The following is a 21,847-nucleotide window of genomic DNA, read 5'->3' on the forward strand; positions in this document are numbered from 1 at the left end:
AGAATCACACAATCATCTCAATTGATGCAGAAAAGGCATTTGATAAAATCCAACACCCTTTCTTGATAAAAACTCTCAGCAAATAGAAATAGAAGGGAAATGCCTCATCATAATTAAGGGCATATATGCAAAGCGAACAGCCAACATTATTCTCAATGGAGAAAGACTGAGAGCCTTCCCCTTGAGAAGGGAAACAAGACAAGGATGCCCTTTATCACCACTCTTATTCGATATTGTACTGGAAGTTCCAACCAGAGTAATAAGACAAGAAAGAGAAATAAACAGTATCCAAATTAGTAAGGAAGAAGTAAAACTATCTCTATTCACAGATGGCATGATCCTATACATAGAAAATCTCAGAAATTCCACAAGAAAGCAACTGGAGTGCTTGCTTTGGCAGCACATATACTAAAACTGGAACAATACAGAGATTAGTATGGCCCCTGCGCAAGGATGACACGAAAATTCGTGAAGCGTTCCATATTTTTTATGTAGAAATTTTTGAAATGGTGTATCTTTGGCTCTGTGCATTTTCACCAAAAAAAAAAAAAAAAGTTGAGAATTTAGAGGGTTAATATGTTGTGGGGTTGTTAACCAATGTCATAAAACAACATGTGTACTACTGTTTCATGAGAAACTATTTGTTCTGTAAGCCTTCACCTGAAGACAAATTAAAAAAAAAAAAAAAAAAGCAACTGGATCTAATAGAAGGATTCAGCAAAGTGGCAGGATACAAGTTCAACACACAAAAATCAGTTTGGTTCCTTTACACTAACAAGGAGAACTCCAAAAAGGAAATCAAGAAAATAATATCATTTACAATAGCCACCAAAAGGATAAGATATTTAGAAATAAACCTAACTAGGGATATAAAAGACCTATACAATGAAAACTATAAAATACTACTGCAAGAAACTAAAAGAGACCTACATAAATGGAAAAACATTCCATGTTCACAGACTGGAAGACTCAACATTGTGAAAATGTCAGTACCTACTACCTAAAGCGATCTGTAGATATAATGCAATCCCAATCCAAATTCCAACAATATTCTTTAGTGAAATGGAAAAACATATCACCAACTTTATACAGAAAGGAAGGAGGCTCTGAATAGCGAAAGGAATATTGAAAAGAGGCAAAGTAGGAGGCCTCACACTTCCTGATCTAAAAACATACTACACAGCCGCAATAATCAAAACAGCCTGGTACTGGTTCAATGATAGATACACAGACCAATGGAATAGAATTGAGAATCCAAAAGTAAGTCTATCCATCTATGGGCAGCTGATTTTCAACAGAGTCAAAATCCATTCAATGGGGAAGAAACAGTCTCTTTAATGAAGGGCGCTGGCAAAACCGGATATCCATTTGCAGAAAAATGAAACAAGATCCATACCTAACATCATTCACAAAAACTAACTCAAAATGTATTGAAGACCTAAAAGTTAAAGCTAAAACTATAATATTCCTGGAAGATAATATAGGGACAAAACTATGGGACCTAATTTTTTTTTCAGTAATAGAATACCAAACACAACTTCAAATACATGAGCAACTGATGACAAATTAGATAACTGGGACTTCCTAAAAATCAAATACTTATGCTCATCAAAAGACTTTATCAAAAGAATAAAAAAAGAACCTACAGATTAGGAAAAAATATTTGTGAAAAATATATATGATAAGGGTCTAATCTCTAAAATATATAGAAAACTTCAATAACCCACCAACAAAGAGACAACAATCCGATTAAAAAACGGGCAAAAGACACAAACAGACACTTCACCAAAGAGGACATTCAAGTGGCCAACAAACACATGAAAAGATGCTTGTGATCATTAGCCATTAGAGAGATGCACATCAAAGCTACAGAAAGGAGGCAGTCCAAGATGGTGGAGTAGTCCGAGGCTTCATAACATCCCTCTTACAAGGAAGACCTGAAAAAAACAAGTGAATCAAATATAGATGACAGCCTAGGAACCCTAAGCATCAAAGATAAGGATGAAGAATTGGAATGAGCACCAAGCGGAAGGAGAGATAATACAAAAACAACAGATAGAGAGAATTACGGATTGCTGGTGCTCTGCTAGCTGAGCCTGCACTGCGCAGCCAGAATGAGACAAAGCAAGCAGTGTTCCCAGTTGAAATCCCCATCACCTGGTGCAGCCAAGCAGCAATGACTCTGCACTCACGACCAGAGCCAGGCAGGAGTGCCTCCCACCTGGTGGTGAAGGTCAAATGCATACACCCCACTCACTGCACCCACCCCAGCACCCATGCTGGAGACACACGGGCCTTTGGGGCACCCTCACCCTCCTTGCCCATCTTCCCTCCCTGTACGTGATTGTGGTCCAGCAGCACTCGCCACTGCCCCACCTCCTAAGACAGTTTCCCACAGTCTGGAGACACCTGCCCCTTTGCTCAATCACTCACAATGGGGGATCAAGGACCTGCGGCACTTCCTACTCACTCCAGTCACCCCAGCCAGTGCCTTACTAGCCAAACCTGCATACTGTAGCCATATTGAGACAAACCACCTGCACCAGGGTCCCGAGGACCAGCTGCACAACCTCCTGCACGTCGTGCTGTAGCATACAGGGGCTCGCCCTCCAACCAGGCGCTCATGGACAGGCAACATAGTTGCTGTCTTGTCATCCATGTTATCCCATCTGCAACCAGAGGATTATGTCCACTCTGAACACCCCCACGCAGTCCTGCCTGCCCAGGACCATTGGTGAGAGTTTCTGTACCACCCCCTCGGTGACTGACAATCAGGGAGCCCTTGAACCTGACCATCCAGTAATTGGCAGAGTGCATGCACACCACCCAACCCAGTGATGAGGGAAAATGCCCCCTGCAGTCAAGGCCAGGTGACCAGTTGGACAGATACACCACGTCACCACAAATGTCACCTACATCCTCAGTAGCTACTCAAGACCAGCAGACAGGGCCACACTCACACACTCAGTTGCTGCTCCACCCACATGGATACAGGATGTGAGAGCTTCAATGTGGCCGGATTAGAGACCAGAGTAGCACACAAGTCCAGGCTACTCCAATACATCAAAACAAAACAAAGCAAAAACTCAGAATAGAGAAAACAAACACACAATAAATAGATATATATAATAACATCTTGAAGCCTCAGTGACAACAGACAATATCCAATCACATAACGAAGCAGGACAAAATGGCCGCAGCAAGTGACCATGCTCATGGATAGGAAGACTCAGCACTGTGAAAATGTCAGTACTATCTACAGATATAATGCAATTTCAATCCAAATTCCAACAGCATTCTTTAACGAGATGGAAAAACCAATCACCAGCTTTATATGGAAAGGAAAGAGACCCGGATAAGTAAAGCATTATTGAAGAAGAAGAACAAAGTAGGAAGCCTCACGCTATCTGATCTTAGAACCTACTATACAGCCAAGATAATCAAAATGGCCTGGTACTGGTACAATGACAGACACATAGACCAATGGAATGGAATTTGAGAACCCAGATGTAAATCCATCCACCTTCAGGCAGCTGATCTTTGACAAAGGGTCAAAGTCCATTTAACGGGGAAAAGACAGTCTCTTTCATAAATGGTGCCGGCAAAACTGGGTGTTCATCCATAAAAAAAAAAAAGAAAAAAGAAACATGACCCATACCTCACACCATACACAAAAACTAACTCAAAATGGATCAAAGACCTAAATATAAAACCTAAAACTATAAAGATCATGAAAGAAAAAATAGAGACAAATCTCAAACCATCCAACCCGTTGCCACTGAGTCAATTCTGACTCACAGTGACCCTACAGGACAGAGTAGAACTGCCCCATAGGGTTTCCAAGGAGCAGCTGGTGGATTTGAACTGCCATCCTTTTGGTTAGCAGCCAAGCTCTTAACCATTATGTCACCAGAGCTCCAGGGACAACAATAGGGGCCCTAATATATGAAATAAACAGAATATCAAACATAACTAAAAATGCACAAGATTAGAAGAACTAGATAAATGGGACCTCCTAAAAATTAAACTTTTATGCTTATCAAAAGACTTCTCCAAAAGAATAAAAACAGAACCTACAGACTGGGAAAATTTTTTTGGCTATGACATATCCAACAAGGGTCTAAACTCTAAAATCTATAGAAAACTTTAACTCTTCAACAACAAAAAGACAAACAATTCAATTAAAAAATGGACCAAGGATATGAACAGATACTTCATCAAAGAAGACATTCAGATGGCTAACTAACACATGAAGAAATGCTCATGGTCATTAGCCATTAGAGAAATGCAAATCAAAACTACAATGAGATACCATCTCACCCTGACATTACTGGTACTAATTTAAAAAAAAAAAAAAAGAAAATAACAAATGTTTGAGTGGTTGTGGGAAGACTGGAACTCTTATTCATTTCTGATGGGAATGTGAAATGGTACAAGCACTTTGGAAAACAGTATGGCATTTCCTCAAAATGCTAGAAACAGAAATACCATATGCCCCAGCAACCCCACTCCTAGGTATATACCCAATGAAATAAGAGCAATTTCTATTGGCCATCACTCTTTCCATCACCATCTGGGAGAGATCATTCAGCAATTTAACACTAATTGCCCTAGGTGCTATTTTCCATAGACAGGTCCCTGCCAATAGGATGTCCTAATGAATTCTCTTATTACCCGTGAGATGTGAGAGAAACCACCTCTGGAGGACCTTGTTTCTCCCTACACCACAAGTCAACATTTTTAAAACTTTCTCTGGTTTTCAAAAAAGAGAGAACTTTCATCACTTCATGAGATTATTTCTAATAAGAACAACAACACTACGCCAAGATGCTGGGCCCTTGGCCAAGCTCAGTCACAAGCTAAGCCTCTCAGAACAGGTGTCAAGTCTGTGCCTCTGTAAAACCCATCTCCACCTGGCTCCTGCGCGGTCCTGCTGCCGTGTCCGGCGGGGAGCAGTGGTTAATAGTAGGGTTCCAGAACAAAATTGCCTGGCTTCAAACCCCTACACGAACACTAACAACCTGCATAACCATAGGTAAGGGACTTAAACCTCAGTTTAAAATGTGGGTAATAACCTATTTGGCTATATGCATAACGGCCATGCTAGTGATCCCATGTTTACAGCCCCGGCACTTTCTCAGATATGGCCAAAACCAGCCAGGAGGGACTTCGGGCCTTAGCAGTTTTCTCTCTCAGAGTGCCTGTCCATCTCCACTTCCTCTTCACCTCAAAGTGAGGCAAGTGCACCTTCCTGCAAGTCCTGACAGCACCACCTAGGGGCGACCTGGCCCCAGTACAGCATGGAAAGTGTGGAGGGGCAGTCAGGGGCAGTTCCTCTTTAGGGACCTCCAAGGCCATAGGCAGCTCGTGTTCTGTGAGAGAAACTTCAGAAGGACAATTCAATCCTGTGGAGTCAGCGATCTCTCCATATGTAGAGATGCAACCTGTAAATGCTCCCACAGAAGTGGGTTTTGTTATTCGTTTTTTGTTTTCCTTCTAGCGGGTTCCTGTTAACCCAGATTTGCTCATGAGGGACAACCAGTGTAGTAAGTAACCAATGAGCAAAAGATGATGGATTCTTTGTGGGAATATAATGGTGATGTTTGGGATGTTGAAAAATATCTTCACACCAAATGTGCGAGAATAGTTGAAAGAAATGTCAACGCTGTTTCCTTGACATCTGTTTTTCCTCATCGGATACTCTATTATATTATTTTAAGTATTCCTTATGTTTGAGGCTAATTTTCCTCTCAGAATGTAAGCAAATGCCTGGAAAAAAATTAACTTAAAAAAGGAAAGATGACTTTTAGTCATTTGGAACAGAGAAAGTACCAGCTGAGTTGAAGCCAATTTAGAATTATATTGCTGGCACTCACCTACAGTTTAGATAACCAAAAGTAATGTAAGTATTGCATTATTATTAAGAACGAATAGGGAAGCCTGTGTTCTAGAAATGTGTGAGGGAGAGTGGTAAGGGTGGGGGTTCTTCCATAAGACTGATTCTAGCATGGATTTTAAATCAACTGCAACCTTCTCTAGGACTCGAAAACACAGGGTGTCTCCTCTGTCACCGTTACAAAACTGCCCCACTACACACGTGCACATGTGAGCCACAAACACACATCTACATAATATGCATGCATGCCCACCTGTGAGGCTCCTGAGGACAGGTACACAACACACATCCCCACATCTCCACACCCCATACACACACAGGCTCAACAAACACAGGTCTACAAAACACACAGGAACACCCACACCTCATGAACAGGCACGCACCACCACATGCCGACACCATGTGGCATATGAGCAACACACTTATGTAAAACGTGTGCACCACACAGCTGCAACCTACACACACACACACAGTCTTTTTTCTTGGTCATCACAGGCCCCAGTCTCAATACACGGATAGAAGCATCTCACTAGGGCAGAGAAAAGGGTTGTCTAGATCATCTCAGCTTTGGCTTTGCCTCAACTTACAGTGTCTTCAGTAATCTAGAAGGCAATCACAAATACACCAAAATCACCACAGTGAAGCCACAATCAATACCTTTTACCCATTACAGTTTGTGAAGCCCTTTGAGTTAAAATCGAGACAGTCCGTGGACTAGGGATAGGACACAGTGTCCTTTCTATAAGAATGTGAACATGATGTTAAGTGCTGATTTGATGCAATTTGTTTAAATGGAGTATGAGAGCAGATTGAGTTAAACTTGGGACAAGTGGCTTCAATGAAAAATGTTGCAGTAGAAAAATCGTTCCATATACAGGAATTTCACTTGATATGCTTGAGCAGAGAATCTTGGACTTGAATTGTCAGTATACCCCTATGTATTTCATAGGTTTAAAAAACATACATATGTATTACCTAAGATTTGTTTCGGCTGTCAAGTTCCAGAAAACTCAAAATAGTAGTGACTTAAACAAGGTACAAGAGGAGAAAGAGTTCTCTATCTTATACGTGTAAGTTTTTCAGGCTGGTATGGTGGCTCTATGACCTCTTATTGCTCCAACATCTTCAGCGTATGGCTTCAATTTCAGGGCCCAAGGTGGCTGCTCTAGCCATCATGTTCACAGTCCAACAAGCAAGGAGGAAAGAACAGAAGAAACGCATACCCCTTGCATTCAAGGACACTTTCTGGAGGTGCCATACAACACACCCACTTACATCTCACTGATCAGAACTGAAATACATGACCACATCTAGCTATAAGGGAGGCCTAAAAATAATGGTATTTATTCTAGGTAGCCACTTGCCCAGCTAAAATTGGGGGCTCCATTAGTACAGAATAAAGGGTGAATAAATGTTGGGATATAGCTGTTGGTTTCTACCATACCCCTTAAAAGAATAAAAGAATAAAAATAGCCTTCACCCAGAGGTAATCACTGTTAACATTTTGATATGTAGTATATTCATAATACATATGTATTTATAATTTCTTTCACAAAACTGAGTCCATCACTTTTTCTTAAAGGTTCACAAGAAAAATCTAATTCACCTTCATCTAGTAAAATAAGCATGTTACACAGAGCACTTGAATCAATAATTCTTGGCTGATGCATCAATTGGTTTGGGGGCAGGGTAGGGATGTAATTCCACATCAAGCAAAAAGCTGGGAGCAGTTGAGAGTCCACAGGAAGGTGGGATCCCTAGCTCAAGACACATATGAGCCATGTAGACACCCCTAAGAATGCAGGTGTAAGGAGTGGACCCTGGGTGGGGCTCACCTGTGTGTACATGGAAGGGAGTCTGGAATGGGGAGAAGAGCAAATCCACACTGGCTTCCTCCTCATCTCCAGCCAAGCTCTCAAGCGTTGCTGGCTGAAGAACTGAGCTTATGATATTTGGGGAAAATTATTTTATGGATTCTGCTGTTTATGATACTTAAGGGCTTTATTCCCTTAGCAACCTCTCCTAGGTTTTAGAATCCTCCTCTAAAGATCAGGGGATTATATTTCAGATAAGCATCCAGAGCTGTGACTTACCTTAGCAGCAACTCAGAAATATTAGTTCCTGTTTGCTCTCATTTAACAGACCTGCTTTATTTACTCGGAAACCCTGGTGGTGTAGTAGTTGAGAGCTATGGCTGCTAACCAAACGGTTGGCAGTTCGAATCAACCAGGCACTCCTTGGAGACCCTATGGGGGGGCAGTTCTACCCTGTCCTATAGGGTCCCTATGAGTGGGAATCAACTCGACGGCAACGAGTTTGGGGTTTTTTTTTTAATTTACTCGGTGCCCACAAGAGTGTCACAGAAAAACATCCTGCATTCTGCTCATCGTTGCCTCGTTGTCTTCCTAAAGCATCAACTCATTGTCAACTCGCTGCCTAGTGAGAGGACTCTGTTTCATCCTGCACCAAACCCAAGCTCCTCTGCTTGACTTTTAGCACTTCCATGATCTTCTCACTGACTCCCAACTGACTCCCCTTTCCCAGCCTGCACACTGTACCAAAGCCAACGACACCACAAGTCCCCTTTCCAGACTTGAGACTTTTTTTTTTTTTCTCGAGGAAGTGAGGCTTTGGGAATCCAAAGTACTCTGTCTCTTATGATCTATGTAATATAGAATGTTAATTGGCCCTTTGGACATCTGTTTCCTCACGTATTAAATGGAAATAATAAAAACTGTCCCACAGTGGTGTTGGAGGGTTAAATGAGATCATGTATGATAAGTACCTTGCACTGTGCCTGGCCCATGCAAGAGTGGATTGAATTGCACCCCTCCAAAATATGTGTTGAAATCCTAACCCCTGTACCTGTAAATATGACCCTATTTGGAAATAGGGGGTTTTCTTTTACTATTTGAATGAGGCTATACCAATGTAGGGTGGATCCTAAACCTAATAACTTCTGAGTTATAAAAAGACCCATAATAGACACAGAGTCACACACACGGGGAAGATAGACGACAAGAAAAGGAACACCAAGGATCACTGGCAGACACTAGAAACTAGGAGAGGGGCTGCTAGAATGAACCAACATGGCCGAGACCCTGATTTGGATGTTTAGCCTCCATAACTGTGAGAAAATAAATTTCTGTGCTTTAAAACCACTCACTTGTGGTATTTCTGTTAGGGCAGCACTAGGTAACTAAGATAGCGGGGGACTAAGTAAATGTGACTTTCCTCTCCCTATCCCCTTCCCGCGTGATTATTTCCCTCTGTTCAGGGCCTCTTCTTGGCCCAGACTTGCAGCAGGTTATGTTCCAACTGGATGCCACTCATTCAGGGCTGGTCTGTACCTTGCTTCCGCTGGGAACTTCTGACAGTCCCATTGCCCAGAGCTTATTGGCATCCCTTGCAGCTAAGGTTCTAATCCTCAAACTCCCCAGGGGCCTCTGTGCCAGACTTGAGGGTGACGGACTCCACACCTGCCTAAAGGCGTTGGAGTCCTCGTGTGCCAGTGTCCTCCTCAGCGACATCACACAGGCCTTTGCCAGACAGTTGGCCTTTGATACTCGGGCAGAGACTGTGGTCTGCCTCGGGAACCAGCTCCCTCTCCCAGAACTTTTGGTCTTTCCAGAAGATTCTGCTCTTTCTCTCTTCTCTAAAGGTCCCTAGGTGGCACAAATGGTTTGTACTCAGCTGCTAATTTAAAGGTGGGCAGTTTGAATGCACCCAGCAGTACCACAGAAGAAAAGACCTGGTGATCTGCTTCTGCTAAGATTACAACCAAGAAAACCCTATGGAGCCATTCTACTCTGCACACACGAGGTCTCCATGAGTCAGAACAACTCTTCTCAAACATAACAGAAAAACTCCACTGTAGGAGTCACGGTATCTATTCTCTTTAAAATCAGCTTTATAAAAATGCAATACTCCTGGACAATCAAAACTAAAGTTAAAAAAAGAGAGAAATAGGGGAAATTTGCCTCAAATTTAACATGTAAAGTATTAATATCTACAATAGATTTCACCAGATATATAAAAACAGCATTAAGTCCTAACATATAGAAATCAAGGATAATACAAATAAGAGGACAATGAAATCATAAAACAATAAGAAAAAGAAAAATGTTCAACCTTAGTGATAATCAAATAAATATAATTCAAATTTTTAATGAGGTACCATGTGATACCCACTGAATTGAAAGAGAATTTTGAAATAATAAAACCCAGTGCTATAAAAGCTGCAGAGAGACTGGTATAATGCCTTTGGCGTTGTAAATTATTACAATCATTTTGAAAAGCAACCTGGCACTGCATTTCAAGGCCATGCAAATGTTTCTACCCTTTGGCTGACAATGTTCATGTAAACATAATCAAACAAAATAAAAATAATTATATGCATGAAAGCAATTTTTGTAGCAAACATATAAACAATGTAAATGTCCAACAATGCATTTAATGTTTCTTCATGTCTTTGATGTAATATTGTGCAGCTATCAAAATGCTAATTGTGAAGACCCTCCCATTTACCATTTCATTATTATCTGGTGTTCTTATCCTCAATTTTCACAAGGAATTAGAGCTCATCAAGAAAGCAATCCCTTGATTTCCTGGCTTCCCACTTAAATTCACGTGGCGCCCACCCCCCATCTATACTCCTCATTCTTCTTTCTGCTTGTTTTCCAGACCCTCTCTGTCTTTGTTTCCTAGCATCTCACTCTCTTAAATAGCCACATTCTCTGAAATCAACTTTACCCTCTCAGCTATCTCTTTCTGCTTCAAGTGTCTTCCATTTTTAAGGAAAAGCTCTCCCTTGAACCTACATCTCTACCAAGCTACTGTCCTATTTATTGCTCTCTTCCCCTTCGAGCCAAACTTCTTAGAGATGTCTATACTCACCTTTCTTGACCCTCATTCGCTTGATTCTGGCTGCCACCAACGTCACCGATCAACTCCTAATTGCTAACTTCAGTGAACAGTTTTCCTTCCTTGACTTTACCTTATTTGACCTCTGACCTCACAGGGTATAATCTGACTCTCCCCTCTTTAGAAACTCATTTTGATTTCCCTCCTCTCTGACCAAGGCTGGGTTTCTGTGATATGTTCTGCCTCTGTAACTACTCATCTGAGCTTCCTCTGAGGCTACCTCTTTCTCCACCCATCCTATAAAGACAACTCCCAAAAGGGACCCTCACTGGGTCCTCTCTTTAACTGGAGTAAGACAAATGGGGTTTGAATTCTGACTCTCTCGTTTTTTAACCATGTGGTAAAGCTATTTCACTTCCTTAAACCTCAATTTTCTCTTCTGTAAAATGGGGATAATAATAGGACCCACCTCATAGGGTGCCTAGTAAATGGTATACGTTTGATAAATGGTAGCCATTATTATTATTTTATTATTGTCATTATTATCTGATGATGATATCCTAATCTACTTTTCCAGTCTAGACCTCTCTGCTGAGCTTCAGACCAACTCTTCTATTCAACGTCCTACTGCAGATCTGCACCTGACTCTCCTACCTCAAACTCAATATATTCAGAACTGCATTAAACAGTTTGTCACTCCCCAACTCCACTTCTGTCCATGTCTAAAAACTGGAACTTATCCTTGATACCTTCTCTCTTTCTTTATCTGTATCTATCTCCTACTTCCAGATATGTTCCATAAAATACTCTACATGGATTTCCCCATGCTTATTCCCCAGCCACCAGAATGGTGAAATGCTGAAATGGTGGATGCCCAAAACTCTGAGGCCCTAGAGGAGGGAAGAACTACAAGATGGAAAGTACTGGGTCCCTGGACTGACCATGTGAAAGGCTTCCTCCCAGTCAGAAGACCTGTCTTGAACTTCACATCAGTAAGAAACAATCCTGTAGTGTGTTATACACCAAAATTTGCAGATCTATCCTTTACAGCCACTTGCTTTGCCTTAAATAATATAATGTCCGAATATCTGAAGGATCCATTCACTTCTCCAATTCCCACCGTCACTAACTTCTGGTAAGCCTTCATAATCTCTTGTGTAGATCTCAGCAACAGCCTCCTAACCGGCTTGCCTGACTCCAGTCTTACCTTCTCTAATCCATTCTCCACACACTTGTTGGTGGGGCCTTCATAAGCTGTTAGAGGAACCCACGTCTGATTATGTCAACCACCTCTGCTTAAGAAAATCTGTCAGGATTTATCCTGCCATGGCATAGGAAGCCCTCCATGAGTTGGTCCACTTTCCTGGTGTATCTCTGCTCATGCCCTTTTGTCTTGCATTCCAGCCATAATTAACTACCCATAGTCCCAGTTACATGTAGCAGGCTCCCTTGTTTTCATGCCTTTGCATATACCATTCCTTCTGCCTGGAACATCCTTCTATGTCTTCCTTACCTAGATGACTGTTATTCATCCTTCAGCTTGGGTGTCACCTCCTCTGAGAGGCCTTCCTTGACTCCTCAAGGCTGAGTGACAGTACACTCCTGAGTGCTCCCATTACCCCTGTGATTATCTCTTTTATAACATGTATCACACTGTTCTTTTAGAATCTTTTTACTTCTCTCGGAGGACAGGGACATTTTTTGGCATCTTTATTTTCTAGCACAATGTCTACCACATATTAGATTCTCAATAAATGTTTATTGAATGAATGAATGATAAAAGTGTGAAAAAGTAATTATACTACAATATAGAAAAATATTAATAATGTACCCTTTATTACTAAGCGAAAACTTTAATTGTACACTGTATACACCATGCAATATACCTACATAAAATATACCTGCATGTAGATAAATTCAGGAAATAGTCATTCAATAGACATTTGTTGGGCACCTACTCTGTGCCAGATTGTACTGATGGAAAGATTAGCTAGAAATGTTCCATCCTCTCAAGAGGTTTACAATCTAAAGAAATTAAAACAAACAAACAAACAAACAAAACTCTTGGTTAGCTAGCTGTTGGGAATATGTATGAATATTTTTCTTTCAAAATTCTCTTTAAGTCTTTAACAATACATTTAAAAGCAGCCTACAAAACAGAAAAAGATCATCTGTAAAATGCTGAAGTTATAAAATTCATCCTCCATCATTTTGGGTCCGTCTATTCAAAGTAGAGCCTCTTTGAATCTTTGAGTCTACATACCTTTCCACACATTTAATTGATGTTTGTCTGCTTTCCTGTGAGATAATTGATATCTTGTACATGATGAATTTGTCTAATTACACAAGTGATGAGTAGTCCATGACTGGTCTAACTTTGCTATCTAGTTTAAGGGCAGCCTTTCTTCTCACATGGAGCCCTGGTGGCGCAGTGGTTAAGCACTTGGCTGCTAACTGAAAGGTCAGCTGTTTGAACCCAAGGGAGAAGAATGTGGCAGTCTGCTTCCATAAAATGTTTACAGCCTTGGAAACCCTATAAGGAAATTCTACTCTGTCCTGTAAGGTTGCTATGAGTTGAAATCAACTCAGCTCCCTGGGTTTGTTTTGTTTTGTTTTGTTTTTTGGTTTCTTCTCATACAAAGCAGAAATACTGGGGTAAGGTAGAGGTAGGGAGCCTGTATGCCAGATGTGGGCAGGAACCTTTTTAGAATCACTCATATCCAGGCCCCTGTTCACTTGCCCTTCAGAGACTGCTAAGGGAGCAGAGGCCAAGGACTGTGAGAGGAGGAAGAATTTGCCCCAGCACGCAGACACAGGAACACAGTGTCCAATGGCCTGGAGGCCAGAGATGATGATGACAGTGCTGTTACTCCTTGTATGGCTCATCAGGCTTCAACTGCCCATATGGCCCAGGTAGAGAAGAAGGCAAACTTGCAACCAAGGGGAATGAGGGCCAGGCCAGAAAAGTGAGAGGAGTATCCTGTTCTTCCCTGTGGCCCCAAAACTTACCATAGCCCCAGGACACAAGCAGCCCTTGGTAGATATGGCGCTGAATAAAAATGAACCTACCCCAGGCTCAGGTCTCCTGATGATGCCTTCTGAGCCCTTGGACAACTCATTTCACCTCTCTGGACCTCAGTTGCCCCATCAGCAGAGATATAACCCCAAACTCAACATAATTGTTTCAAAGAACAAAACTAGATAATGAGTTTAAACCCACTTTGTGAGCTTCAAAGCACTTTGAAAATGTAGGGTATGAAGGACTAGAAGACTGCCTCTGTGTTACTTTCCAAGTATGTCAAGTAGAGCTAACATTTTCATTAACATTCTTATATTCAGTAAAGTAGGTAATCTAATTGTAAGACTACACATTTCTCATGAAACTCAATCAAATTATTTTCACTCTTTATGAAAAAGACATATGTCTTCAAACACTATTATTTTTCCTGATTTGTTTCTCATGGGAAAAATGTTCCCACCAATGAATTAAATAAAAAATCTCAACTGCCCTGCACAGTGTTCTGCATCCTGCAGACACATAGTGATAATACTGCTTTTTATCTGAATTTGATAGGAACATCAAGTGATGCTGACCTCCCAGGATAACAACCCTTTGGAGTGGAGACTGCTCACCTGACGTAGGGTAGGAACATTCCTGGTGTGTTTTAGAAATGCTGAGGAAGTAGGTCACCTTGGACATTATGACAAGGTGATGCCTGAGGGTGAGAAGCAACCCCAGGGATATGTGTAAGCAGAAAAAGGTACACATTTTGAGTATCATTCATCTACTTCCACGTGTGTCCCAAAAAGGTTATACTCCATCGGACACCCTGGATCTAGACAAACAATGTACGATGTTCGGTGGCCCTTTGTGATTCCTGCCTCTTAAAAGACAACAGTCTTTCTTAATAAACAGCTTCATATATTTCACCAAGCACCTGCTCTCTTCTGAGCTGTCAGCACAAGTACCTGTGTACCAGGAGATAGACTCATACTTCCCAGTAGAAAACTGTACCACTTGTCTTTATGAACCAAGTAGAGACAGTGTGAGTGTGTCCCTGTAGATGTCTGGAGACAGAGGCCAGAATTGCCAGTATGGGTCTTTCTAATCTACTTTTATAGGAGTCTAGACATCTTAGCTAACTACAGCTCTGATTTTGTAAAAGAGAATTAACTTGCAAAGATCTGGGCCAGGAAGGGCCACACCTGGGAAGAGGCCATGAACTTAGAACAGAGAAAGGAGGTAGATGTTGAAGTATCTTGAGATCTATAGTAGAATAGAGGGCCCTGGGCAACCTGGACCTGAGCCCAAACTTAGAGTGGCATGACGGAGCCACCGAGCTCATCCGGGCCAACAGAGAACCAAGCATCAGCCTTCTTCTTGGGCCAGAAGGAGATTTTGGGTGAGTGTGGAAAATTAAAGGCCTGCAGAGGAAGCCTGGTTAGTACCTTAAATCTGAAATTATACTGAGTGACTTGAAGCTGGATTGTTGCTAAAATTTCTTTATTGCAACTATTCCAAACTCCAATCCATTATTTCAGAATTTTACTGCACACTAAACTGACAGTGGTATTACATGATGGCTTAGATGAATGTTCTCAACTCTGGAAGCTCATTAGGGTCTAGAAAATACCAGTCCCTGGGCCTCACTCCAGACCAAATGAATTAGAGTCTCCAGGTGAGGACTCAGTCACGGACAGTTTTTTTTTTTTAAAGCTTTCTAGGTATTTCTAATGTGCATCCAGGGTTGAGAACAAGTGGGTTAGGCTGAGATGGGCAAGAGATACCAAAGGGAGCCTAAGAGTTGAGGTTGAGAGGTTGTGAATTCTGGGCATAACCCCAGACAAGCACACTTCCTCATGGTCATGATGGGGTAATGCTGGAATATAAAGAACAAAGGCACCAGAAGATATGATGAATGTGCCACAGGATTGGCACTAATGAGTTTAACCTGTGACTACTAGCCAGAAACCAAACTTTGCAGGTTACAAAACATAACCAGGACCAGACAAACCGGTAGATGTTGTGTGTTTCAATCAGAGATACACAGAACAGATTCCTACTCAAGTTAGTTTAAGAATAGAAAGAGAAACAAGGACACAAGGAGAAATCTCAAAGCATCCAAGGGATCTTGATTTCCAGAGCCAGGAACCGGACATCCAGGGACTGAGGTCACTTCCTCCATCTCTCAGTCATTTGATCTCCTTTGTCTCTTTCCCTCTCTGCACACCTGATTCATCCATTACAACTGACTTCCTCTGATTACTCATTTTACACAAGGTGCATATGAGTTCTCTAGCCTTATCCTACCATAATTTGTCATTTTCAGAGCCTACAGTAATGATTGACTATAGTCACAAAGTCTCTTAGTTCAAATTTTCAAAAGCAGAAATTTGGTCTCTGGTCCAGCAGAGAATGGCTGGTCTTATCTAGCCTTAGGTCACACCTCTTCCCATAATCCAGTCTGAGAGTGGAAATGTCATGTGGCTCACAGGCTGAATATTTTACAGTATAACTGGCAGAACAGGTAGTTGGGAAGGAGCTGTGGGCAGAGCAGGCAAAGAAATACATCTAGTGAACTTCATGAACCACCCAACTTTCTTCTTTCCCATCTTCTGTCTCTCAGGTGACTGGTGGTCATGGGGGAGATAAGAAGGGACTTGAAAGAATGTGCCTTGTCTACTCTCAGGATCTAGTCTAGTATCTGAGAGAGGTAACCACAGACTAGCATGTCCTAAAGACCATATGCAAACCCTCAACCAGCATCTATGTACATGATTCTTAGTGTGTTCTCTTTTTCCTGAAACCACTGAGAAGTCTATTCTTGGCAATGGTGAAAGCCTGGGAATGTCCAAATGGAAATTCTGTGGTGTGTTCAATTTCAATTGCATACCTTCTGCTGTACTGCATCATAGTGCATTGTATATAGACATTGTGGTAAAAATGTAACATATTTAAGGGGGAGTCATTTAGGAAGCACTGAATATCTGTTAATGATGGAAAATTTGGCAACGGATATGGGTGATGGTTGCACATTATGATTAATGTAATCAATGTCACTGAATTGTACATGTAAAAAATGTTGAATTAACAAATGTTGGGCTATATATTTTTTTACCACAATTAAAAAATGTAACATATTTAGACATTAAAGAGAATTCTGTCCTTGGGCCTTTATCTGATCATTTTGAAAATTTGCAGTTAATTTGTTATTACAGTGGTTTGACAGTTCTCTTGACAGCTCTGAAATAATATTCTTGGCTCTTAGATGACAATCTTGTACTAAAACTCAAAATGGCTCTTTTCAGAAACTTAGAACATTAGCCAAGTTTGGGACTCATGAAAATGGTGATGTGTGAGTTTTATAAACTTCCCAAATGGAGAAATTGTGTGTAAGCTCTTTTTATGGTCCAACATTGACTATTGAAGCAAAGAATTGAACTGTCCTCTGCCATTCTTTCCTACAGTGAAGTTCAGCTACATTTTGGCAGGAGTAGTCTGGATTCAAGGGCCAGATTTAGAGGAAACTGACCAGGGTGAAAAAATACCCTCAACCTTTGTACAGTCTGAGTCTGTTTTTCCTTTTGGAGCTCCTGTGGCTTGAGGTAAAGTGAAGCTAGGTAAAGGGTGCACAGGGAAACATGGAAGAAGGACTAATAAACGTCAATTTTCAGTTTTCCCAGAGCATGTGGTCCCAGAAAACCAACTATTTTAGAGCCTTAGATGGAGTAACTATTTAGTTCTTGCCCAAGTACAGCTATTGGAAATTCTGGCTAATCCAAAAAAAAAAAAAAAAGTTGAATACTTGTATTTTACTGACAAAACAAGACACCTTCAAACCAAAAGGATGCTTTATCTTGGCTGAAAATAAAACTACTGCCTACTGAAGTCTGGTGCAGCTGAGTTATTACTATTTTGGTCCTGTAATTTGTTTTATAGGGTACTAATTAACAGGGCAAAGTCTGTTGCCCGGAAAGTAAATCACATTTTGCCGTCTTCTTCTTTTCTAACAAGACACAGACCTGGTCTTCAATTAAAGAGCAAGTTCCAAGGGCGCTATCAGCTACTGAAATCAGGAAACATTGGTCTAGGAGAGGAGCGTGAAACCTGCTGTGTAGAGCTGAAGAAAGATAGTGGAAGAGAGGCGGGGTGGAGGGAGAGAAAGGAATTGCACAGGTAACCTCTAAATGAAGAGATCGTTTCCTCAGATGTTCCAGATGTCCCTTCTTTAGTTATCTGTCTCTGCTCCCCACAATTTCCTATTTCTCCCCTGGCACCTCCAAACTGACACATGTCCATGTTGTTGTTGTTAGTAGCCCTTGAGAGGCTTCAGACTCTTGGCAATCCCACGTGTGCAGAGTAGAACTGCTCCATAGGATTGTCAAGGCTGTGACCTTTCAGAAACAGATCGTTAGGCCTGTCTTCCATCTCGCCTCTGGGTGGGTTCCAAACGCCAACCTTTCTGTTAGTAGTCAAGCGCTTAACCGTTTGCACCACCTAGGGACTCCTGCACGTGCCATAAACACCCTTAAAAGAAGTACATTTTCCCCCAAGTATGTGCTTTTAGGGAACATTCACAGCTCATTTCTGTCCCACCACAGTTCGATCTGCCCCCCTCACCGGTCTTTGACCCTAGACTTTGCTGCCAGTGCCGCTCATCCCTCACCCTTTCCCTCCCAGCTCTCCCTCCTTGCCTGGCCTCGGGGTCTGCCTCACTCGCTTTCTCCCTCTCCTTCTTCTCTCCTCCCTCCTTTTCCTGGAGATTCTGAACCGGAGGCAGCTTCTCCTCCCTCCACGAGCCTTCGAAGACTCCTCTGGGGGGAGGGGAGACGGGGGCTAGGATGGGCGGGCGAAGAGGGTAAGTGCCCATCTCGCACCCGGGAGCCGGGAGCCGGGAGCCGGGAGCCTGACGTCACCGCGCTGTGACTGTCAATCTCCGGCGGGCGCTCAGCTCGCAGCCGCCTTTTCCGCGACTGTGTTTCTCACTCGCGGCGGCGCTGGCACAGCGACAGGCGCCCCGAGCTCTGCTCCGCCCCGGCCGCGGCCACCTACTGCAGGCAACCGCTCGGTCCGCACGGGAAGCGCAGCCCGGCGCCCCGCCACGGTGCCCATGACCAGCGACTTCTTGAAGCCCTGACTCCCCAGGTGAGCGGCCGGGCTCCCGGGAGTATCTTTGAGGGTGTGGGAAGGAGAAGGGATGAAGAATAACCAGGGGACAGTTCCTTCCCAAAGCCGGAGAAAGGGAGCCACACTTTACTCCACACCACCATCATATTCCAAAATACACCACCCTCTACTCCCGGCTCAGGAGTCTCTGCGGGCTGCGGGGTCCGCTCCTCTCCACAATCTCAGAAACACCGCTTTCAGCACCACGGACAGCGAGTCCGCCGCCCAGCCCTGGAGAACGTCCCTAAGGTGCTGGCCCGAGCCCTGGCAGGACTCGCCTAAGCTGACACTCCTCTTTCGGTGTATATGGGTGTGTGTGCATTTACAAGCACACTTACGGGATTGATCTGTGTGCATGTGAGTGCATGTTACTCGTGTGTATATCTGGGCAAAAACTCAGATGTCCGTGAGGGGGACTTGTGTGCATTTCACTCACTCACTCACTCAACAGGTATTTATTTCTTTTTGGCTCGCACTTAGTCCCTGCTTCCCCGCTCTGCTCCTGAATGCTGAGTGCTGGGTGGGACTGGCAATTTGAGCGGGGCACCTGCGCACGGGGAAGTTCTCTGGCGCCTGGAACCGCACACATGACGGGTGTCTGCCTCTCCATGCAGGGTATAGCACCCAGCCGCGATGAACGCGAGCGCCTCCTCGCTCAACGAGTCCCAAGTAGTGGCGGTGGTGGCCGAAGGAGCAGCTGCAGCGGCGGCAGCCACGGCGGCAGGGGCGTCGGACACCGGCAAATGGGGCCCCCCTGCAGCGGCTGTGGCGCTGGGAGGCGGCGGTGGGGCTAACACATCGCTGGACTTGTCGTCGCAGCTGCCCTCGGGGCCGCAGGGGCTGCTGCGGTCTGCCGTGAACCCGTGGGACGTGCTGCTGTGCGTGTCGGGGACGGTGATAGCGGGCGAGAATGCGCTGGTGGTGGCTCTCATCGCATCTACCCCGGCGCTGCGCACGCCCATGTTCGTGCTGGTGGGCAGCCTGGCCACCGCAGACCTCCTGGCCGGCTGCGGCCTCATCCTGCACTTCGTGTTCCAATACCTGGTACCCTCAGAGACGGTGAGCTTGCTCATGGTGGGATTCCTCGTGGCGTCCTTCGCCGCCTCGGTCAGCAGCCTGCTAGCCATCACGGTGGACCGCTATCTGTCCGTCTACAACGCGCTCACCTACTACTCGCGCCGGACCCTGTTGGGCGTGCACCTCCTGCTTGCCGCCACCTGGACTGTGTCCCTAGGCCTCGGCCTGATGCCCGTGTTGGGCTGGAACTGCCTGGCAGAGCAAGCCACCTGTAGCGTGGTGCGCCCGCTGACGCGCAGCCACGTGGCGCTGCTCTCTGCCGCTTTCTTCGCGGTCTTCGGCATCATGCTGCACCTGTACGTGCGCATCTGCCAGGTGGTCTGGCGACACGCTCATCAGATCGCGCTGCAGCAGCACTGCCTGGCACCGCCGCACCTCGCAGCCACCAGGAAGGGCGTCGGTACGCTGGCGGTGGTGCTGGGGACTTTCGGCGCCAGCTGGCTGCCCTTTGCCATCTACTGCGTGGTGGGCAGCCGCGAGGACCCGGCCGTCTACACCTACGCCACCCTGCTGCCAGCCACCTACAACTCCATGATCAACCCCATCATCTATGCCTTCCGCAACCAGGAGATCCAGCGCGCCCTGTGGCTCCTGTTTTGTGGCTGTTCCCAGTCCAAAGTGCCCTTCCGCTCCAGGTCCCCTAGTGAGGTCTGAAGGCTCCCTCCGCGCTCTCGCCAACACCACACTCTCAACAGGCTAGCCTTTGGTGAGGTTCTCAGTGCCTGCTGATGAATTCGAGATCCCATAGTGTGAATTTGAGTTTGGAAAGAAAGACTGCAACTGAAAAACAATCAAATTAGAAAGCTAAATAAACGCATCAAACTCACAAGGACAAGGAGGCTTGTTGGCACTTTACATATACAGTGTATACATGTGTACATATATATACAAATATTTGTATCTTCTGGAGGTGTTCAGGATGTGGAGCTTCCTGTTCTGTAAAAGTAACAAAGATGTGGTTGTATACTCAAATTGTACATCACATTTGTCAAGTGAACACATTCCAATACTGCTTAATTATAGCACTTTATTTTTAGCTGCTGAACTGCCAAAACAGTATTGCCATTTTCAAGGGCGGGGGAAAAGGAATAAAAGGTGTATTTTTATTGTATGTGATAGAATATTTTGCTGCACATGCATCAATAAATTACATATTTTGTACACAAATAAACACATTATAAAACCATAATTTTTGGTATGTGACTGACTCTGCATTATTAGTTTCATTTACCTTAAAGGTGTACTGTGTATCATCTCCCTCCTGAGAAAACATTAATGTAAAAATTATATATATTTGTACATTTTCACAAATTTTCATTGAAATATCTAATCCAGATCACGCTTAGGGGGTAGGAAAAGACTAATGTGTTTGTGTGACCGTATTAACAGACACTAATTGCACGTTAGTGTTATTACTGCAAATGAATCTACTCCCTGGGTAACTGACTTTGGAAGACAAGCTCCAGAGAAAGTCTGAAACCAGGGCTTCATAGCACCACTTGTGCACTTGTGAATCTTGAAACCATAACTTTCAGTTGTAGTTTTTCAGTCTGGAAATAATTTTAATTGTTGAGAATTCATATTAATTTAGTAGATCGTTGGTGGCCAGGTCTTATCGCAAAATGCTCACCCTTACAAAATGAATAAATTCTTCCAAGACGGAATTCCAATGTAGATTGTGATCATGAGGTAGATGAAGCAAGGCTAGCAGCCTCTCTGGAGGCATGTTCATCTTCAAACTACAGGGCATTAAGATTCTCAAGAATTAAACATTACCAAAGGCAACCAATGGGTTATTATGTATATTGTATTATATGAGTCATAGTTAAATGACTCCTCTCCTC

General features: G+C 43.5%; 1 protein-coding gene and 1 non-coding gene across 2 annotated transcripts; both read left to right on the plus strand.

Annotated features, from left to right (window-relative positions):
• The first annotated feature begins 384 nt into the window (after positions 1-384).
• Positions 385-488, plus strand: LOC111819752 (U6 spliceosomal RNA). The gene has a single exon (XR_002823326.1). It is a non-coding gene; the product is annotated as a U6 spliceosomal RNA (small nuclear RNA).
• Positions 489-19,380: 18,892 nt separating this feature from the next.
• Positions 19,381-20,726, plus strand: GPR6 (G protein-coupled receptor 6). Its single transcript, XM_004372459.3, has one exon. The coding sequence runs from the start codon at positions 19,560-19,562 to the stop codon at positions 20,655-20,657; it is 1,098 nt and encodes a 365-aa protein (XP_004372516.1). The 5' UTR covers positions 19,381-19,559; the 3' UTR covers positions 20,658-20,726.
• Positions 20,727-21,847: the final 1,121 nt, after the last annotated feature.

Source organism: Trichechus manatus, unplaced genomic scaffold (assembly GCF_000243295.1).
Source record: "Trichechus manatus latirostris isolate Lorelei unplaced genomic scaffold, TriManLat1.0 scaffold00017, whole genome shotgun sequence".
Taxonomy (NCBI): Eukaryota; Metazoa; Chordata; class Mammalia; order Sirenia; family Trichechidae; genus Trichechus; species Trichechus manatus.

Bases quoted from the DNA above. Each gene is read 5' to 3' on its own strand.
- GPR6 (XM_004372459.3), top strand. From the start codon at position 19,560: ATGAACGCGAGCGCCTCCTCGCTCAACGAGTCCCAAGTAGTGGCGGTG.